Here is a 17,520-nt window from a genome sequence, read left to right on the forward strand (position 1 = left end):
GCTTCATCGGCCTCACGCGCGATCAGCTTCCTCCACCTGACGCAGCAGCTCAAGCTCACGCCACGTACGGGCTGGGTGAACCACGGCGTGGACAAGCCGGAGTCCATCGCCGATCACATGTACAGAATGTCGCTCATGGCGATGGTTGCGGCGAAGGAGATGCCGGGTTTAGACCAGAATCGGTGCGTGAAGCTCGCGCTTATTCACGACCTCGCCGAAGCCATCGTCGGCGACATCACGCCGCACGACCCGGTCAGCAAGGAGGAAAAGGCAAAGATGGAGGCTGACGCGATGGCCAAGATACGCGATATGCTCGGTGATTCGTTGGGCGGTGAGGAGGTGGAGGCGCTGTGGCACGAGTACGAGGACCAAGTCACGGACGAGGCCAAGCTGCTGAAGGACCTCGACAAGCTCGAGATGATCATGCAGGCGGGGGAGTACGAGAGGGCGCAGGGGAAGGATCTCTCGCAGTTTTTCGAGTCCACCGCCGGGAAGTTCACGACGCCGGTGGGACAGGCGTGGGAGGCGGAGATCGTTGCGCGCAGGAAGGCTTAAAAGACGAGCGTTATTAGATGGCCTCTCTATGTCAACTGCTAAGACTACTATAGTTTTATTCTCTCCCGTGTCCCCGATGGTAGACTGTGTTCAGTTGTTGGCTGGGTACACGGAGTGAAAGCTACTCTGCGAACTCCTGAACAGCTCGGGCGACGCCAACAGCTTCTGCATCGACCACACCACCGTGGAGTAGTACATCACCTGGACGATTTTGGTGAAGATGTACAGTCCGGTGAAAGCGCTCTCGTTCCAGATTTGCAGGTGTGGGTAGTTCTGGTACACGAGCCCGAGCCTGTAGAAGCGCGTGGCGAGGATGAAGACGAAGTACAGGAATGTGAGGAACACCGCGGGCGCAAACTCGTCCGCGAGCTTGAAGAACATCGCCCTCTTGACCAGCTGCGTCTCCGACATCATGTTGTACAGGCACATCACGGTGAGGAAGAAGGAGCAAATCTGAAAGATGGTGGCCATGACGTCCACCTGGGACGTAGAGCCGTACGTGATGTCCGCGTACGCGGCGACGAAGACGTCGACGACCAGGGCGCAGTACACCAGCAGCGCGTTCATCTTAAACGACGGGCTCACGCGCGTGTTGTCTGTCCACGTGGGAAGGGAGGAGAGGTCAGCCGAAGGAGACGAAGGCTGTGGGAGAGGTGCCGAACAACCGTTGTGGAAATCGCTGTTTCGGGCGTGGAGTGAGCGGGTTCGGAGCGCACCTCTGGTCGCCCCCGCCATGGTGGCCGTGTCCTTATCCCTACGATGATCCCTCGGACGTCACCCCGTGCGATCCGGTTGTTCGAGCGAGGGGGCGCTCAGCCAAGCTCTTCTGGTCCTCGAGAAAGTGGGGCGGGCATTTGAAACGGTTAGGAAAATAATTTCTTTCCGGCGACAAACTAAAAACGCTATGCCGAGTGTTGCTGAATTATGGTTTTCATTTTAGTGTAACTATTTAGTTGTTCACATTTCGGTACATTTGCCATTAGCGTCATTTCGCCGGCCAGTCACTTCGAAAACTTGGGCACCGCCGGGAGGAGGGCCTGCTTCCCGCACCTGCCCGGCGCGTCATTAGCGAGGTTGTGCGCACTTAGGCGCGCTACTCGGCTACCAAACGCGATTGGGCGTTGATCAGGCTGGGAGAGAGCCCGGTTGGTCGATCCCGGCGATCGGATACTGGGGGTGCCCAGCTGTCGATCTGGTTGGACCTTCCAGAGGCATCGGGCGCGCCATCCGGTTAGGAGGGTTCCATGGGGAAGGTAACGCCAGCCAAGAGGAAGGTGGAGACGGTGCGTGTCCCGTCCGAGAATCGCAATCCCTACCCATCAGGGTCGGATTTCCCGGGGTCAAATCGCTCGCATGCGGCCTTCCACGCCCCATCGTCGCGCGTACCCTCCGTTAGGTTTGCCGACTCTCAGATCCCTTCGACTGACTTCATCTCCCTCTCGCGCTTCCTCGACAGCCTTCGGCCGTGAAGGCCCTGGTGGACAAGATCGTGGCCACGCCGTGCCTGCAGCTGGCCGATGTGTTCGGTCCTTTTGCATGGACGTTTGGGAGGGTGAGTCGCTGAACCCGATTCCCCGCCGCGACCCGCCAATCCCGTCGCACCCCGCCCAACCGCCGCCGCCGAACGAACTCCCGAACAGCACTTTTCCCTGACTGACCCAGCCCCCGTCCTCGCCAACAAACGCAGGGTGACTTTCAACACTGGATCGCGGTGCTCAACCACTTCGATGAGTTCTTCGAACAGCACGTCAAGCCGAGGGCGGACCTGGAGCTCAGGGATCTGACGCGTTCAGTCGCGGAGCCGTTCCCCCTGGCGCCGTGCCTGTGGATTCTCAGGACGTCCAACGTCATCCTGGACAACTGCGCCAACAGGCACATGTACGCGTCGTCTGAGCACCTCGCGTCGCTCCTAGCGCACGAAGACGATGACGTGGCGCTCGGTGCGCTCGGAGTTCTCGCCTCGGCCACGCGCAGGCCCCCGGGTACGCGCTCCAGCAACAGGTTCAGGGCGGATGCGAGGATGGCGGGCCGGCTCGCCGCTCTTTGCGCCGGACTGCACGACGGCGCGTCCAAGGGCGGTGACGAGCACAAGGCGGCCGAGCGCGGCGCGAACAATCGGTCCGTCGCGTCCTCCGCGACGGTGTTTGGCCAAAAGATTGGCGCGAACGACCTGGAGAGCGGAAACAGCTGCGACGTTCACTTTGAATTTTATAGCGAAGGCGACGGCGCGACCAGGCTCATCGCCGAGGATGTTCGCGCCGGGTCACCGATGGCGACGGCGTCGGAGCTGGTGAGCAAGCATGGCGTACCCGACGAACTCAAGTTCACGCTGTACGCGAGGGTTCGGCTGGCGAAGCTCGCGGCGACGATGCGGGGCGCGGCGATTGCGACGCAGATTCGGCTGTGCGCGTTTTGCGTGCTGCTGCAGAGCGAGCTCACCGCGGCGGGCGGGGACGATCAGGGGCTGCAGTTCATCAGGGAGCCCTCGCCGGAGTTCGTCGCGGAGCTGCTGAGGATACTGAGGCTCGAGGGAGACGGCGGGTGCCCCCCCGCGGTGGTGGAACTCGCACTCAGGGTGCTGGCCGCGTTGGCGGGTGACCGGGCGCACCAGGGCGGGGTCATCACCGCGATGCGCGCGGGTGGCCAGCCGCAGGTGTTCGCCGCGCTGGTGAACAGCGCGGTGCAGCGGCTGACCGCGGCGCCGTCGCCGCCCATCGGTAAGCAGGTGGGCGAGAGCTCGCTGCCAACGCTGGAGGTTGAGTCCATCAACGCGGAGGCTGACGCGCCGGTGCCCCTCGCGGAGGCTCTCGTCGCGCTGCTCGGCACCCTGGTCATATCCCACGGCGGGTGCCAGACCTTACGGGACGTGAGCCTGCTCCCCGTGTTGCTGCCGCTGTTGAGGAACAGGAACCCGAGGCACCTGCACATCGTGTCCCACGCGGTGCACGTGCTCGAGATTTTCATGGATTACGCCAGCGCCGCGGCGGCGGCTTTCCGCGAGCTCGGCGGGTTGGACCTCGTGGTGGACAGGCTGCGGCAGGAGACACGGGACGCGCTCGACGAGTTCGAGGCGACGCATAAGGACAGGGATGACGGGGACAACGAGAAGGGGAGCGTGCACTTGGTGTCGTCGCAGCGCAGGGTGCTGATTAAGGCTCTGATGCGCGCGATGGCGCTCACGAATTTCTCCCCGGGGATGGGCAACGTCCCCGCCGCGGGTCTCGACGACGGTAAGTTGTGCCTGGCGCTGAACGACATCTTCGGCAGCGCCAGATTGTTCGGCAGCGGGGTGTTCTCGCTCGCGGCGAACCTCCTGTGCGACGTGATGAACCACGAGCCGACGAGCTACTGGAAGCTCGAGAAGCACGGCACCCCCGAGGCGTTCATCGCGGCTTGGGAAAAGCCCAAGGAGCACGCGCCGTTGCCATCCGCGGACGCGCTGGCGTGTCTGCCCGTCACTCTGGGCGCGCTGTCGCTCTCCGCGGAGGGCCTCGAGAGGGTGAAGAAGTCCAGGGCCCTGGATGCGCTCGCCGATGCTTTTACCACCCGCACCTACGCCAAGCTCTTGCAGGGCGAGACTGCGAGCACCATCGGCGGCAACCTGGACGAGCTGCTCAGGCACGTCCCCAGCCTCCAGGATATGGGCGTGAGACTCGCGGTGGACGTGCTCCGTCGGCTGGTGGAACTGGGCGGCGGCACCGTGGAGCATGCGCAGGATTCCAAGGTTGATAAGGACCCGGTGAAGAAGGCGAGGATGGACGGCGACTCTAGCCCGGGTGGCGCCAGCGATTCTCCCAGAGGAATGGACACGGACTCTGCCGAGAAGGAAGAGCCGGATGAGAAGCAGCTTTCGCCCTCGTTCCTCATGGAGGCGGTGGCCAACGCGGCGCACCTGATCGACAGCATGCTCCCCACGGACGAGTGCGGCCAGAAGTTTGTTGAGCAGGGCGGAATGCAGCTCCTGATTCAGCTGCACACCCTGCCACTGCACGGACCAAATTTTTCTTCCTCGTCGCAGTGCCACGCGCTCTCCGTCACGCTCCGCGCACTCGCTGGGCAACACTCGAAGGAGCTCGCCAAAAAGGTGCAGGTTGCGCTGGGCACGGCTGTCGAGAAGGCAATCCTCGCGATGAGTCACGGTCATGAGAACGACTTGTATCCGCCTTTCGCTCCGATGAGGGATTTCCAGTGGCGCTGCATCAATGAAGAGAAAATGGAAACCATCGGCCACGGGGCACCCAATCCCTTGCCTGTTGATTCTATCGCAGCGAAGGCAAAGAAGATTCGCGCAGCGCTCGCAGACGCGGAGGCGCTACTCAACCTCACTACCACGCTGATCAGATCGTCTCCCGGCATGCTACCAACGCTGTGCAGCGGCGACGACAGCTGGACTTCCCATAGGTCTCACGACGCCAATGGTTGGGTTCCGGGACTGATCACGAGGATTTCACACCTCCAGCGACAGGTGCAGGCCACCGCAGCAGTGCTCCAAGATGAGTACGGATTGAGAAAATGTGATATGGAGGAAAATCAGAAGAAAGTCAAGGAGCACATCGCGGAGTGGTGCAAGCAGACGGGAGGTCAAGAGAAGGATTTCGATGAGAACGACCCAAATGTGGATGCGGCATTATCGGGCAAAATCCGCCTGGCGAAGCAGTCTGTGGAGGTGTTGCAGCTGATGCAATCGCTGCAGTCGCTGTCCAACCACTTTGTCACCTCGCACAACTACTTTTGCTCGTCTCTCGCGAAGGCCGCGAGCGGGATCAGACATAGGCACCGCGACGAGAACTCTGTGCAGTCGCGCGGCGCCGCGTGCGAGCTCGCTGTGCAGGTGTGCAGAACCCTGCAGGAAATCGCCGAATTTGACTACAAGGAAACCGATGACCACCGGGACTTCAGGCGGGCGCAGCGGGCGTTTGACGACGTGTACGCGATTCTCATCGACACCAGACGCCGATGCAGCCAGGGATTGGTGCTTAATTACATGCGCCAGAACTACAAGAGGGTGGCTGACTCCACCGCCACCGACGGCACCGGCCTCGACCTAATCGCCGAGGCCTTCGCGGTGGTGTGGCAGCAATATGTCAGATGCGTTGGGAAGAAAAGCGCCTTGAAGCCTCTTGAAGAAGGGGCGGAAAAGACCGAAATCCAGACAGAGCATGAGAAGTGGCAAAACCGCGCCGAGATCATGGAGCATGCGCTCAAGACGGGCATCGGGCTGATTCAGCAGCTCGTTAACATCGCCGTGCTGATGGGCTCATCCGTGTCCGCCACGCTCCTCACCGCGAGCCTTCCCAAGTTTCGCGCGCCGAACAAGCTCGCGAAGAAAGCTGAGACTTACGTCAGCGGCGTGTTGGCGCTGGATGAGATCATCGCCAGGAACGACGCGGCGGTGTTTGAGCAGAGTATGAAGGAGGACTCGTCGCCGACCGTGAAGCAGTTTGCGGATGTACTGCACGCCGCGATGCTCCCCGCGTTGATGAAGATTTGGAACTCGGACTCCCTCAAGTCCTGCCCCACGCAAGTGCTGGTGGTGCTAATGGCGGCGATGCGGCACCTCCGCGACGGCACCGGGAAGGTTGACGCGCACGAAGGGCCGCCGAGGCGGGGGCGGACCGGATCGGGCGGCGCGGCGCGTCTGCTTGGCGGGCTCGCGCCAGCCCCGCCGCCTCCTCCCCCGCCGTTTGTTCCGTCGCCTTCCATGATGGCGTCTATCCAGGAGATGGGTTTTTCAGAGCCGCAGGCGAGGGCGGCGCTGGTGGCGGTGCGCGGGCAGTCCATCGAGATCGCCATGGAGTGGCTCTTCACGCACCCGGAGGAAGCGGCGGCGGCGGACGAGGCTGCTGCTGCGGCGGCTGCCACCACCACACCCGCCCCCGAAGAGAAGAAGGAGGAGAAGGAGGAGAAGGAGGAGGAAATCACGCCGTCGCAGGATGAGCTGGCCAGGGCCATGGCCATGTCCATGGACGAAGCCGAGGCTGCTGACGCCGCTCCGCCCGCCGCGGAGCCCAAGATTGAGCTCATATCACAGGAGAAACTCATGGCCGACGGACTCCCGGCGAGTACCTGCCTGCGCACGCTCCTGGACCGCGAATGCAAAATGCCCGCGGCGGCAGACCTGATCGAGCCAATGATGGACATTTGCCAGGCGAACGAGGACATGGTGTTCCCTTGCGTCGGCCTCTTCAAAGCCGCAGTCGGTCCCGCAAAGGAAGCCGAGCAGAAGAGCGCGATGACCCGGATCTTGACGATGGTCGTCAACGCTTTCGATCCCGAGACATTCTCCGAGCCGGACCTGTACACCAACAGCCGCTTCCTCGCGCTCTTGCTCTCGGACAGAAACGGTTTGCGAGAAATCGCCGCGGACGTCGACTGTTTGATGACCGTTTCGTCCGAGCCCGGGGACGTGCAGGCTGAACGCGCCAGTCGCGTCGATAACATGCTCGTGGACTTTACGGACAGGGCCGTGTGCGCGCTGGAGCGATTCCTCTCAGAGCACAAGGAGTCGGGCTCGGCGGTGATGCCCAAGTGGTTCGCGACGCTCGTGCTGGTGATCCACGCAATCGCGCAGTGGCGAGGCGTGAAGCCGATGGAGTTTGACAGAACCTCCAACGAATGGGAGACCAAGCGCCCGAACATGCGTCAGCGCCTGGAGCAGGAGAGAACCGACGAGGATAAGCTGGACGCCGCGTACGTGAAGCACAAGACGAACCCGGCGGATGCGCTGAAGTCCGTCATCGGCTCACCCATGGGCTACCTCGACGACGACATGTGCGATCGCGCGACGAAACTGTGCATCGACATACTGCTTCTTACTGAAACCCAGGGCGAGGAGGTGGACCCGTCCGAGACCATCGTGGGTGCGCTCACGTCGGATGAGGACGTGGGTGGCGTGCAAGCCGCGCTCCAGCTGCTGTCGCACCTGACCAAGGACCACCGCCGCGCGTGCATGCTCCTCAAGCCCAAAAACTGCATAAACACGTTACTGAACGTCCCGAGGAAATTCGCGTTTGCCGCGTACGATGCGCTGGCGTCTTCGATCCTGCGACACGTGGTCGAGGACCCCGAGGTTCTGCAGGCTGCGATGGCCACGGAGATTCACACGATCCTGGGCGATCAATCCAAGATCAACTCGCGACGGTTCATGCCGCAGGCTATGCCGGTCATCTCGAGGGACCCCGCGGCTTTCGTCGCAGCCATGGAGAAGTGCTGCGTCATCACGCAGGGCGCCAGAGGAGACCCGCGGCAGGTTGGTTTCTTTGTGCATCTTCGCAAGAGGTACATCGACGACGAGAATCGCAAGGTCGCATCTTCGCAAGGTCGCAATTTGGACCCCAGAACCGACGTCTCACCCAAGGACAGGGAGGCCTACCTCGCGTCCCCTTCGTCCAGGGCGCTCAAGTCTCCGGCTGGTGACACCGCGGCCAAGAGCCAGGGCAAGGGCCACGGGAAGAAAAAGGCGCATCCGTCGTTCGCGACAGTGATCCAGGCGCTCGTCGACGCGGTGATGGCGTATCCGACGGACGCGGAGCGAGCCGCCGAGTGGGGCGAGGGGGGCGGCACCGCAGCCGTGGACGCCATGGAAACATCCGCGGAGGTTGACTCGAAGGAGGTTGACTCGAAGGAGGTTGACTCGAAGGAGGTTGACTCGAAGGAGGTTGACTCGAAGGTGAATGCGCCGTCGCTTGCGGCTGTTCGCGCCTCCCTCGCGCTTCGCCTGCTCACCGATTTCACCCTCGTGTACGGCGCCGCCGCCGGGCAGATCCTTCGCATGGACGCGCCGACCGAGGGAGCCAAGAGCGGCCTGCTCAAGCACGTCCTCTACGTCCAGCTCCCCGAGGCCAAGGCAAAGCTCGGCGAAGCCGACAAGGACGGCAGGCCCGCGGCGGGCGGATGGGACGGCGGCGAACGAGCCGCGTACCTTCTCCTCGCGCTCTGCGTCCGATCGTCGGAGGCGAGACGCAGGGTGCTTCACGAGGTGAGCGTCGCGTTGAAATCGGCGGATGCGCTCGTGAAGAACGCTCGCGAAGGCCCGGGACCCGCTCGAGCGTTTGTGGATCTGGTCAACGCTCTCCTGGCGTACGCGGGGGGTAAACCCGCGGGGTCCGCGCCGGGTGCCCAGAACAACGGCGAGGGCAAGGACCTCCAAAGGCGGTACGCCGGTGACTTGCAGCGGTGCATGAAGGACGCGAACCTCCTCCCGGCCATGTGCGCGGCGCTGGACGGGGTGGACCTCAACGACGCCGCCGCGCCGGTGCTCGTCAACGCGATCTTGCGGCCGCTGGAGGTGATGACGCGGCCGGCGCCCCCGCCCAAGTCGCCTGCGTCGCACCCGCGGCTCTCGCAGGGCGCGGGGGAGACCGCCGCCGCCGAGACCGCCGCCGATGCTGCGAACGCGCCGGGCTCGATCGAGCGACGTAATCGTGGGCAGGGCAACGAAGGGGGCCACGGGCTGGCGAGAACCGCCACGATGGCGGCGGAGCACGACCCGGAGCAGATGGCGCAGCTCGAGCAGGTTGCCGGTCAGATGTTCGAGTCGATGGACCGCGACGACGAGGACGACGACGAATCCGGCGAGGATGAGTCGGGCGAGGAGGACGAGTCGGGCGAAGAGGACGAGGACGACGATGAATCCGACGAGGACTCCGACGGCGAGGCGGACATCGACCTCATGGACGATCACGAAGAGCAGGAGGTTGAAATGGTCCACGACGAGGGCGACGGCGAGGAGGAGGACGCCGCCGTCGACCACGGGCACCACCACGGCCACGACGACGACGACGAGATGGAAGCCTCGGACGAGGATGCCGAGGACGAAGACGCCGAGGACGATGACGAAGACGATGATCACGATGAGGAGGAGGGCGCCGAGATCAACATCGAGGAGGACGTCGACGACGACGGAGACGAGGAAGTTGGCGCCGACGACCGGTGGGACGTCGACGACCAGGACGACCACTTCGACCTCTTTCCCCCGTTCGACGAGCACGGTACCGACGCGGCCCCACCCCCGGGTGGATGGGGACCGGGTGAGATCGTCCCGCTCCACGGCCACGCGCACGCGTTGGGACACGGCGAAGAGGAGGACGTGATGCACTTTGGCGGTGAGGACGACGGCGACGACGACGGCGTCGACGCGGGCGACGACGACGACGGCGACGACGACGACGGCGCCAGACTCGCTGAGCAGCTGCAGGGTCTCATCGGTAACATCGCGAACCAGGTTGGCGCCCAGGGCGGCGGGCCCGCCCCCGTCGTCGAGTTGCGGGTGAGGGACAACCGGCTTCGCGAGCTGGTCATGCGACGGGGCGGTCGCGCGATTTTGCGGCCGGACGACATCGGGTCGCTCGTGGCCGGCGCGGGCGCGCCGGGGGGCGCGGGCGCCGCTCGCGCGCGCGGCGCCAACAACCTCGCCGGCGGCGGCATCCTCTCCGACATCTTCAACCTCCGAAACTCGCTCGAAGAGGCTCGAAGGGGCGCCGCGACGAGCCCGGCGTCGCGGCGCGGCGGCGCAAACTCCACCAGCGCGGGTATCGCCACCGACGCGGAGCTCATCTACGATCCCACCCGCGGCGCCGGCGGGATGGATCCGCTCGAGCATCCGCTCCTGGGCCGCCGCCCCGTCGATTTCGCGCGGGGGGGCACGAGCGCGAACGCGAACGCGAACGCCGCCGGCGGATCGGGCGCCGGCGGAGCCGAGGCTTTGCGGGGTCGGACGCCGCGAGCCGCCGGGATGCACTCGGTTCTCGCGTCGATTTCCGGCGAGATGTCTCGACTCGCCGTCGGTCCCGGCGCGCCTCAAACGGGCGGTCGCGGCGCGTTCCAGGTCATCGGCGCCGGCGAACAGAATGGGAGGCTCTTCGTCTTGCCCGAGGTGACGGATCTCGGATCGCTGCTTCGCGTGGAGCGATCCGACGGGGGTCGCGGCGCGGCTAGCTCATCTACAGCTGGCGGCGACGACGGCGGCAGGCGCTGGGACCCGCCGCGGGTCGGTGACGCGCGAGCGGCGACCTGGGCCGATCCGAGCCGCGGCAGCGTCGCGCCCCGGCACGTCAACCCGTGCCTGGACGCCGCGGCGAGCGACCTGGAGGCGCACCTCGCGGGTATTCTCCGAGCGGAGCCCGCCGCTCAGCCGCCGCCGGCTGCCGACCAGCCGGCGGCGGAGCCCGAGAAGACCACCACGGAGGGTGACGTGGAGATGGCGACTGAACCCGAGCCGGAACGTGCCCCGGAGCCCTCCTCGACGCCCGAAGCGGAGGCGCCTGCTCCTCCTGTGGCGGATGAGGCGCCCCCCGTGGAGACTGCCGCCGACGAGATCCGGGAGCACCCCATCACCGCGGAACCTTCCGAGGAGGAGGACGACGACGAGGACGAAGAGGAACCCGAGCCCGAGGACCAGCCCATCGACTCCGAGTTCCTCAACGCCCTTCCCCCCGACCTCCGCGAGGAACTCCTCGCCACCAATCGGCAGATCGCCAGGCTCAACCGACGAAACACGAGCGCCGACGCCAGCGCCGCCGCCTCGAGTCAACTCGAGCCCATCGACCCGTCCTTCATCAGCGCGCTCCCGCCGGATATGCAGGCTGAGGTTGTCCAGCAGCAGAGCCGGGAGGTCGCCCGCGTCATGCGCGAGCGCGCCGCGGAGGACGCGAGGCGATCCGCCCAAGCCGCGGCGGAGGCTGCCGCGCGGGCCGCCGCCGCCGCCGCCGCCGCGCCCGAGGGTGAGCGAACGGAGGCGCAGAGAGCCGCCGCCGAAGCAGCCGCCGCCGCCGCGCAGGCGGCGGCGCAAGCCGGAGGCGCGGCGCAGGGCGGCATGGACAACGCGTCCGTCATCGCGTCGTTTCCCGAGGAGCTTCGACAGGAGGTGCTCCTCTCCGCGGACGAGTCCGTGCTCGCGACGCTGCCCGAGGCGCTTCAGGCTGAGGCCAGGACGCTCCGCGAGAGGCACGCGCAGCAGATGCGGCAGTTTCAAAACGCGGGAGCCGCCAGAGCCGCGGCGGAGGCGGCAGCCGCCGACGGCATGGAGGACGACGACGAAGCCGGCGGGACCGCCGCCGCCGCCTTCTCGAGGCAGCTCAGGACCATGCTCGGGCTCTCGGGCCCGGGGCCGCTGGGCGGCGGCGGCGGTCGGGGGGGCAGGGGCGAACGAATGTTGGCCGGGGCGTTAACCGCCGCGGACAGAGCCGCGAAAGCGGCGAAGCTCGCGTCGCCCGCGGTGGACCGCGACGCGCTCCTCACGCTGGTCAGGCTGCTTCGCCTGGCGCCGCCCCCGGCTAAGGGCCTGCTCCCAAAGGTTCTCCTCAACCTCGCGGCGCACGCGCCGACCCGCGACGCGCTCCTCAGGCTGCTCTTCGCCAACCTGCGAGCCGTGATGGAGGCCAACGAGGGCGGCGGCGGCGATTGCGGCGCGCTCTACGGCCGGGACGTGCACGTCGTATGCTCCAAGCCCGACGCCGCGGCGAGACTCCTCGCCAAACGCGCGCTGGAGACGGCGGTGTTCCTCGCCAGGCACAGCGCGTTCATATCCAGGAGGATCCCCGCGCTGGCGGTGACTTTGAGCGACGCGGCCGACGCCGCCGCGGCGGGGGCGCTCGGCGCAAAGTCACCCCCGAAATTTGCAAACGAGATTGGCACGGACGAGACGGTCCTGACCAGAAGTCCGGCCTCCATCCCGCTTCCCGCGGCGAGGCCCGACGCCGGCTCGGCCGGCGGCGACGGCGTCGTGGCGCTGCTGCTGAGGTGCCTCGGATCGACCGCGTTTGCGCCGCACGTGGGTCACCTGGAGCTCATCCTGCAGCTGCTGGACGCGACGCTCAGGTCCAGCGCGTTCGAGTTGGACTACCACGTCAGGGCTCTGCGAATACACAGGGAGGCGGAGGAGACGAGGAGAAAGGCGAATGAGGAGAAGAGCAAAAAGGAGGCGGAGACGCGAAGGACGGCGGCGGAGATCACGGAGGCGCCCGGGGAGGAGGACGCGACGCTCGCGATGGACGAAGGCGTCAACACGGCGTCAACGCGGATGGCTCTTCACAAGGAAAAGGACGAGAAAAAGGACGTCGAGATGGTCAGGCCACACGGAACCGAAGACTTCGCCGTCGCCCGCATCCGCGAGGCGCTCGCGTCCGACTACGCCCGGCTCTCCGCCGTCGCGACCCTGCTCGGCCGCGACGGGCTCACCGATTCCGTCTACGCCAAAGCCGCCGACGTGTGCCGAGCGTTGGCCGACGTCGCCCCCGCCGCCCGCGACGCGCTCGCCTCCGCGCTCTCCGCGCAGGTCAGGTCCAGGATCGAGGACGCGGTGGCTAACCTCGAATCCGTGCGATTCACCGCGTCGGTTGGGAGGACCGCGCAGACGATGGGCGCGAAGGAGGCGGAGGCTGAGGCGGCGGCGGCGGCGGCGGCGGCGAAGCTTCCCCCCTCCGTCGCGTCGTCGGGTTCCGCGATTCTTCGCGTGTCGCACGTCGTCGCCGCGCTTCTCAAGTTTGACGTCGACGCGGCCAAACGCGAGGAGACTGAGGCGGCGGGTAACGCCCTCGCGGCCGCCGGCGCGGGCCCCGGCGAAGTGATCCCGCCGCCGCGCTCCGGCGCCGACGTCGAAGCCGAGCGACGTCGACGACGAAAAGCTATGGGCCGAGCGATTCAATCATTCGCCGACGAGCTCAACCCGGTGTGGGCCGCGCTCAGCGAGGCGTGCACCGTGCTCGAGCCGCAGATCGCCGCCGCGGCGGCCGTCGCGGCGGCGTCCTCCCGGGGGGGCACCGCGGCGCCCGCGCTGCCCGCGGGCGCGAGGCAGATCCAGCCCGTCGTCGAGGCGTACTTTGCCCTCGCCGCCGCCATCAACGACGCGTCCAAGCGAGTCGCCCCCGAAGCCTCCGTCGAGGAACCGGGAGGAAGGAACGCGACCATCTCCTCGCCCGAGCGGGGCGGCGTCGTGGGGTCCGACGAGGGTTTGGTGTCGTCGAATGCGGCGTCGTCGGGCCTGGACGCGGACGACCGCGCCGCGTTTGGTCTGTCGAGGGTGACGTCACCCGCGTTTGGACTCGCGAGGAGCGCGACGCCCGCGAATGGTGCGGCGACTGCTGGCGGCCGGGCTCCTCACTCGAGTGGTCCATCGGCGTCTCATCCCGGGGGGGCGGATCTCGCGCCGGTGGCGGAGGAGGAGGCGGACGCGGGCGCGGACAAAGACGGGCCGGGCGGGGTGACGAGCGTGTGGAACTTCACCAACGAGCACCGCTCGGTGGTCAACGCGCTGGTCCGGTCGCAGCCCGGGTTGCTCGACGGCAGCCTGCGCCTCATGCTGGAGAAGCCGCGCCTGCTGGATTTCGACAACAAGCGGTCGTACATCCGCGGCAAGCTGAAACGGCTCGCGGAGCGCGAGCAGATGCGGGGATCGCACCACGGCCCGGTCCGCGCGCAGATCAACCGCAAGCAGGTGCTCACCGACTCGTTCATGCAGCTCCAGCACCTCAAGCCGGCGGAGCTGAGGGGCCGACTGACGATTCAGTTCTCCGGCGAGGAGGGCATCGACGCCGGCGGCGTCTCCCGCGAGTGGTACATGCTCCTCGCCAGGGACATGTTCAACCCCGACAAGGCGCTGTTCGAGCTGTCTCCGTCCGGCGACGGCGCGTACCAGCCGTTCGGCAACTCCGGCATCAACGAGACGCACTTGGCGTACTTCAAGTTCATCGGTCGGATCATCGGTAAAGCCGTGTACGACGGGTACCTGGTTGACGCGCACTTCACCCGGCCTTTTTACAAGCACATGCTGAACATACCGCTCAACTACGACGACATGGAGGCGTTCGACCCGGACTACCACAAGAGTCTGGTGTACATGCTGGAGCACCCGCTGGAGGAGAGCGGGCTCGATTACCTGACCATGTCCGCGACGGCTGATTATTTTGGGATGGAGACGGTTGTCGACTTGATCCCCGACGGGCGGGACGTGAGCGTCACCGACGACAACAAACTCGAGTACGTCAACCTCGTCGCGGCGCACAGGATGACCAACGCGATCAAGGAGCAGATCGCCGCGTTCACCGAGGGTTTCAACGACATAGTTCCGCACGAGATCATCTCCATCCTCAACCCGTCGGAGCTCGAGCTGCTCATATCGGGCACGCCCGAGATTGACATCGACGACTTGAAGAACAACACGGAGTACACCGGGTACACCACGTCCGCGCCGCAGGTGCGATGGTTCTGGGAGGTCGTGAAGGACCTCAGCGAGGAGGACCGCGCGCGCTTGCTGATGTTCGTGACGGGAACGTCCAAGGTTCCGTTGGACGGTTTCAAGGCGCTGCAGGGCATCAGCGGGCCGCAGAGGTTTCAGATTCACAAGGCGTACGGCGGCGGTCAGAGGCTTTGCAGCGCGCACACGTGTTTCAACCAGCTGGACCTGCCGGAGTACAACACGAAGGAGGAGCTGAAAGACCGGCTTCTGTTCGCAATTAGAGAAGGCAGTGAGGGTTTCGGCTTCGGCTAGCCAGATTCCACGAGAGATAGCGTTGGCCGGGTAAACATCCCCGCGCGACAACACGCAACAAATTGTAGAAGGAATGTAAGAGTGAGAGAAATTCTAAGCGAGCCAACCATCACGCGTCGTAGTTTACTCCCCCAGTTTTTCGGGAGGGTCCTCCTCGTCGTCTTGCTGGGGCGCGACACCGGTGCCCGTGCCAGCCGCGGCGCCCGGTCCGCCCTTCTGGCTGAGTCCGGACACGATGTCGTCGATGCGGAGGAGCATCGCGGCGGATTCCACCGCCGTCTTGATGCTCTGCACCTTGACGGCGTACGCCTCCCAGACACCCAGCTCCTTCATGTCGACGATGGTGCCCTTGTCGCCGTCGATGCCGAAAGTGCAAGCCTTGCCGCCGGTGCTCTCCGCCGTCCACTCCGCGTGCTTGGCCCTGAGCTTCGTCAGGGTGCGAATCACGTTGGCGCCGCAGTTTTGCGCGAGGGTCCTGGGGATAACCTCGAGAGCCTGGCCGATAGCCTTGAACGGCCACTGCTCGACGCCCTCAATCTTGAGCGCCTCCTCGGAGATGGCGCGGCTCACGGCCATCTCGACCGCGCCGCCGCCGGGCAGCAGCCTGGGATCGTGCACGACGTTCCTGGCCACGCCCATCGCGTCCTGGAGGTTGCGCTCAACCTCGTTGAGGACGTCCCTGGAAGCGCCGCGGAGGATGATGGAGCACGCCTTGGGCTCCTTGCAGTCGACGAAGAAGGAGAAGTACTCCTCTCCAAGCTTCTCCACCTTGAAGAGGCCCGCGCCGGTGCCGATGTCCTCCTCCTTGAGCTCCTCGACGCGGTGCACGATGGAAGCGCCGGTGGCTCGCGCTATGCGGTTGTTATCCGTCTTCCTCACCCTGCGAAGCGCGGTGATGCCAGCCTTGCACAGGTAGTGGGTGGCGAGGTCGCTGAGTCCCTTCTCCGTGACCACGATGTCGGGCTTGAAGGCGGCGATCTGCGCGCAAACGCCCTGGATCCAGTCCTCCTCCATCTTGAGCAGCACCGCCCAGTCCTCCTCCTTGGTGATCTCGACGTTGGTCTGGTTCTCACCCTTCTTGTACTCGAGGGGGCAGTCCAGGAGCATAACGCGCGGGTTCTCGATCCTGCGCTGCATCCTGCCGGGCGCGACGACGTCCTTGTTCATCATCACGCCCTTCAGCACGCGGCAGTCGTCGATGCTACCGCCGGCGATTTTCTCAACCTTGGCGAACTTCTTGATGTCAACCTCCTTGGTGCCGTCGCCGTTGTCCACCGCCACGCACAGCACAGCCTCCAACGCGAGCTCAGCCATGAGCGGGCCGAAACGGCTGGTGTACTTGGTGCCGATGCAGCTGCTGACGATGTTCATGAGCTGCTGGCGGTCGTCCACGTCGATGGGAAACGCGAGGGAATCGATGATCTTCACCGCCGCGTCCAGCGCCTTCATGTACGCTCGGACGATGACGGTGGGGTGGATGTCCTTCTCGAGGAAAGGCTGCGAGAGGTGGAGGATCTCGCCCGCGAGGATGATGACGGAGGTGGTTCCGTCGCCGACCTCCTCGTCCTGCGTGCGGCTGAGCTCGATCATGGACTGCGTCGGGACGGAGAGGCGAACGGGGAGGGTCAGCGATCGATCGTAAACTTTTTGTGGGTTGGGGCGATGAGTGGGCGAGCGACGTTTCGTCCTCCTCGGTTTGACTTTTTCGAGGGGTCCGGGTGCGGGCGCGCACCTTGGCCGCGGGGTGAGTCACGTCGATCTCGCGAAGGATGGCGTTGCCATCGTTCGTCAGCACGATACCTGGGTCGACGGAGGAAGGGTTTGGGATGAGCGGGGACGTCGGTCAGCGCTGCCGTCCGGGTCCCGGGATCTCGTAAAAGTTTTGGGCGCGATCGGGGCGGTGTGCCCACAGCCGGCGCGGGGCTGGAGATGGAAGGGGCCGATCGGGGTGGAAGCGCACCTCCGGAAGCGTCGAGGATCATCTTGAGCATGGAACGAGGACCGAGCGTGGTGCGGATGATATCCGCGACGGCCTGTGGAGGTGCGCAGAGACGGGGAAGAGGGGTTCAGTCGCGGGTCTTCGCACGTCGACCCTCCGTGGCTCGAGGGATGTGGCGGTTGGCGCCGAACGCGCGCGGGGGCTTTGACCGCAGATCCGGGTCGTGGGGATGGGGTATTCGCGACGCGACGCACCTTAGCGGCGGCGATGTTGTTCAGCTGCGCGGTGCGACCGGTCTCACGCTTCGTGTTGGTGTCTGGATGGGACGGAGAGGCGCGATCGGTCAGTCGATGGACTCACGGGGAGGGAGGGGAAAGCCTGAACGAGAAGGGAAGTGTTTCTTCGGCTGGGCGGCGGGTCAGATCTCGAGCGGCGAGGGGCACTCACTCATCACCATGATGGGGCTTTGCATGCCCTGCATCTTGACCGGACGTTCACTCGTGAACTCCGCGACTCTCCTGGGTTGGATTCAAGCAGCGCG

At 65.5% G+C, this 17,520-nt stretch overlaps 4 protein-coding genes across 4 annotated transcripts; 2 read left to right on the top strand and 2 right to left on the bottom strand.

Annotated features, from left to right (window-relative positions):
• MICPUN_72031 (predicted protein) lies at positions 1–549 on the top strand (the record flags this gene model as incomplete). Its single annotated transcript, XM_002502840.1, has 1 exon — positions 1–549. A coding segment is annotated over one exon (549 nt), but the record flags the coding sequence as incomplete, so codon positions are not given.
• Positions 550–567: 18 nt separating this feature from the next.
• On the bottom strand, positions 568–1,376 carry MICPUN_105730 (predicted protein). Its single transcript, XM_002503201.1, has 2 exons — positions 1,272–1,376; positions 568–1,151 (listed from the first exon to the last, which is right to left on the bottom strand). The coding sequence occupies exons 1-2, from the start codon at positions 1,288–1,290 to the stop codon at positions 646–648; spliced, it is 525 nt and encodes a 174-aa protein (XP_002503247.1). The 5' UTR covers positions 1,291–1,376; the 3' UTR covers positions 568–645.
• A 423-nt stretch (positions 1,377–1,799) lies between these two features.
• On the top strand, positions 1,800–15,140 carry MICPUN_59359 (predicted protein; the record flags this gene model as incomplete). Its single annotated transcript, XM_002502841.1, has 3 exons — positions 1,800–1,838; positions 2,012–2,107; positions 2,243–15,140. 3 exons carry the CDS (start codon positions 1,800–1,802, stop codon positions 15,038–15,040), a joined length of 12,933 nt encoding a protein of 4,310 aa, XP_002502887.1. The 3' UTR covers positions 15,041–15,140.
• Positions 15,105–17,460, bottom strand: MICPUN_59360 (chaperonin; the record flags this gene model as incomplete). The annotated part of the gene is made up of 5 exons (XM_002503202.1): positions 15,105–16,633; positions 16,773–16,840; positions 17,001–17,073; positions 17,234–17,295; positions 17,427–17,460. 5 exons carry the CDS (start codon positions 17,458–17,460, stop codon positions 15,164–15,166), a joined length of 1,707 nt encoding a protein of 568 aa, XP_002503248.1. The 3' UTR covers positions 15,105–15,163.
• Positions 17,461–17,520: the final 60 nt, after the last annotated feature.

This window comes from Micromonas commoda, chromosome 6 (assembly GCF_000090985.2).
Source record: "Micromonas commoda chromosome 6, complete sequence".
NCBI classification, from domain to species: domain Eukaryota; kingdom Viridiplantae; phylum Chlorophyta; class Mamiellophyceae; order Mamiellales; family Mamiellaceae; genus Micromonas; species Micromonas commoda.